Source organism: Gossypium hirsutum, chromosome D05, assembly GCF_007990345.1.
Source record: "Gossypium hirsutum isolate 1008001.06 chromosome D05, Gossypium_hirsutum_v2.1, whole genome shotgun sequence".
NCBI classification, from domain to species: Eukaryota; Viridiplantae; Streptophyta; class Magnoliopsida; order Malvales; family Malvaceae; genus Gossypium; species Gossypium hirsutum.
Window position 1 is genome coordinate 24,494,431 of NC_053441.1, and position 3,292 is coordinate 24,497,722.

The 3,292-nt window shown below is 33.1% G+C and overlaps 1 protein-coding gene across 2 annotated transcripts; it reads right to left on the minus strand.

Annotated features, from left to right (window-relative positions):
* Window positions 1-508: 508 nt before the first annotated feature.
* Window positions 509-2,993, minus strand: LOC107914809 (60S ribosomal protein L30). Of its 2 annotated transcripts, XM_041094421.1 has the most exons (5): window positions 2,602-2,993; window positions 2,382-2,487; window positions 1,991-2,092; window positions 1,501-1,552; window positions 509-713 (listed from the first exon to the last, which is right to left on the minus strand). In XM_041094421.1, the coding sequence occupies exons 1-4, from the start codon at window positions 2,620-2,622 to the stop codon at window positions 1,548-1,550; spliced, it is 234 nt and encodes a 77-aa protein (XP_040950355.1). In that variant the 5' UTR covers window positions 2,623-2,993; the 3' UTR covers window positions 509-713; window positions 1,501-1,547. The 2 variants fall into 2 exon arrangements, with proteins under 2 accessions (XP_040950355.1, XP_040950354.1); XM_041094420.1 differs by lacking the exon at window positions 1,501-1,552.
* Between the last annotated feature and the right edge of the window lie 299 nt (window positions 2,994-3,292).

Below are 3,292 nucleotides of genomic sequence, written 5' to 3' on the forward strand. Positions count from 1 at the left end.
TTGGTACTAAAATAAGCATCAACATTTCTATCTTACTGTTAAAGAATCATAATGTAGTTTGAACCTCTGAATAATAATGATAGTTATTGTCTGAGTATATTGGTGGTCGTAAAAATTATCACTCCATTTTTCCCTTAAAAATGCAATTATTTTATTAATTTACGAAAATCATAATATATGATACTATAAAATATAACTTAACATAATTATTATTAAATATATTTTAATTAAAATATATAATTTAATAAAATTCTTAATAATCAATATTCTTAATAATCAATATTCTTATAACAAAAATTCAAAGTAATTTCCGACGGCTAAAATGTTAAGACTACAATTGTGATTGTTGTGATTGTTGTTGTATGTGTGACTGATTCAGATTCTATTCTTTGCAAATGAATATGATTTGAATTGTTAGATGCACACTGACACTGCTATTGGAACAGCAAACATGGTTTTTTTACAAACATAAAAGAGTAATTTGATTGAATTCTAGTGCAGAGAATCAGAAGCCCAAATGGAACATTTTGTACTAACTTTTTAAGTACATAAATAAACCTTTAGAATCCTAGGATTAAACGAATATAAAGACAATAAAATTAAACATGGAAGGAGGGATTGTTCAAGGAAATGAATTCAATCTGGTTTCTTCAAGTTGAGACAATTATCTGCTGCTTGACTGAATAACTCCTGAACCTGTTTCAGTTCCTTCACTGGTAAGGAAATAACATACAGATAGTTAGAACTTTAAACTGGGGAGCTTAATTTCTCTAGGTAAAAAAACAACATAGGTTAAAATCTGCTATTAGTCCCTGTACTTTGATTTGCTATTTTAAAATTTTGAAGCGGCAAATAGATTATTGCATTACAAATGCCATGTCAGCTTGCTATTTTAACATATTATTCAAAATAAAGAAAACCACTTAATAGATTTAATGACTGTCATTTGCTTTAAGATTGAAATTTTGAAACTTGAAAAATGAAATGACTAAAAATGTTCCTGTCAGATAACATGGACTAAATCTACAACTTTTAAGCATAATAAAGGGCTAATAGTAGAATTTAACCAAACAGATTTAATTGCTGTTAAGACTACAATTTCAGAATTCGAAAAAGTACATGTACTAAATCCACAACTTAAGCAAAGTACAAAGTCTAATAGCTGAATTTGGCCAAACAACACATATATTAGTAGATCAAAATGAACTGAAAGTTTAAAAGAATGAGAGATGAAACAAACATCCTATGTCTTGCATACAACACAAATGCCAGAATCAAAGCAAACTTAGCCACTGGTCAAACATATGTTGAAATTGAGCAGCCTAACTCACTCTCTTATTTATCTATAAGAAGATGGAAGATGCTTATGTTTGCTACAACACTACTACTTAATGCATATATGGATTCGGGGAATATAACTTTTCAAGGACTTGGAAAAGCAAATCACACCTAAGACAAGTCTACATAAAAAAGAATGTAAAAAGGATGCGGGAAAGGTACCAGCAGCCTCCAGTTGTTTCTGAAGTTCTTGGCCTACAGCATCATTTTCAGCCTAGACAACAGGGGTAAAATGAAAATGAAAACAGAAAATTCCAACAACTAATTTAAAACGAACAACATTATTGAACAAACTATATTACTTGAAGTTCAGCAATCCTTCTAAGTTGAGCAAACCACAATCACAATTTACATGTGAAAACTAGAATAACAGTTAGCTTCCATCAAGATACAGTATTACCAATTAAAAAAAATATCGTCCATATCAATAAATTCATCAAATGGCTTCTGAGTGACATACAGATTAGACGTTCCTTCTACCATTTCCATCAGCAGCACTAGAAAAAGCAATTCTATCTAGCTTTTCAAAAATAACTAAAACTAAAGAATTGAAAGGGCAAGGGAAGGGATCGTAAAATGGATTTCGATTCAATGTGACATGAAAAGTAAACATTGGTTCTAAATAATTATAATGATAGGTTAAGGAACATACTTCCATTGTAGTGGTGAACTCCAACTTTGCACAACATGGCATAATACTCGATCTCCGACTTCCTAAGAGGAGGGCAGTTGTTGGCAATAATAATCAACTTACCTACAACACACAACAAAATAAGTATACATGTCTTCCAATGCTCAATCAACATTATATTAGCAACACAAAGGCAAAAATCGATTTTCAAACAAAATCTGTTTAAACACTATCTCCCAAAATGGAATTCATTCACTTTTAGTTTACTATTCAAAACAAGAAATCAAACCCATCATTTTTCATATAACAAAACAAACTACAAGTGACAGAGATGTTCAAAACAACAACCAGATTGCTCGACATTTCAATATGGGAGAGGAATAAGTTCAATTTTAAAGAAACAATGGAATACCTTTGGAGCTTCTGAGAGATTTGACAACAGTTTTGTAACCCAAAGTGTATTTCCCACTTTCCATAACGAGAGCCAATCTGTTGTTAATGCTCTCATGGGTCTTCTTCTACATCAAAATACCATCATGAACAACATAAAAATGAATTAGCATGTTTTCAGAAAATTTAGGTTAAATATTCAAAAAAAAAAAAGAAGAGAAAACGAGTAAAAGGGTTTTTACGGTCTTCTTGGCTGCAACCATTGTCGTCGGAGGACAGGAGATCTTCGGCGAGAAGGGAACTGGAGGTTTGATTCGCTGGCAGCTTCTGTTGATGTTGGGAGGGAGAGGGTGGGGTGGGGTGGAGAATCGATTTCGGCTTGGGAGGGTAAAAGGGAGACTGATTAGGCAATCTTTGATTTTGGAACGTAATAGCAAATCGGCGCTAAAGCAGAGAAAAGTCGAATCCGTCCGCAACGTAATAGGCCCGCATTAGGGCAATGCAGCGAACCAAACAGGGTATTCAGTGGGGCCACGGATTAGGGGTGTAATGGCTAATCCATTACACCCAACCAAACATGGTGTGGCATATTGAGTGGGGCCACGGAATAGGGGTGTAATGGCTAATCCATTACACCCAACCAAACAAGGCATTAAGAGTTTAAAGTTTCTAAGTCCAAAATCACATTTGTCAATTCCGTGTAAGTAACACCTACCATGAAATCAAGGGCATAGCCAAAATGGGCAGGTAGTGGCCGTGGCCTCTTAGCTAAATGAGCAAATTACTTGTTAGCCCTTCCCTGAAATTGAAAGATTCAATTTTGACCTTTTTAACCTTAGATTAAATACAAAAATTATAATTTTAACCCTTTTGAAAAATTACAAATTTAATTTAAGCATTTTTAATATAAAAAATTTAACTTTTGCCCTCTTA

Bases quoted from the DNA above. Each gene is read 5' to 3' on its own strand.
- LOC107914809 (XM_041094420.1), bottom strand. From the start codon at position 2,622: ATGGTTGCAGCCAAGAAGACC. The intron at 2,093-2,381 runs GTATTCCATTGT...TGTGTGTTGTAG, and splicing joins ATCTCTCAGAAGCTCCAAAG to GTAAGTTGATTATTATTGCC. The intron at 714-1,990 runs GTATGTTCCTTA...TTTCCTTACCAG, and splicing joins AGTTCACCACTACAATGGAA to TGAAGGAACTGAAACAGGTT.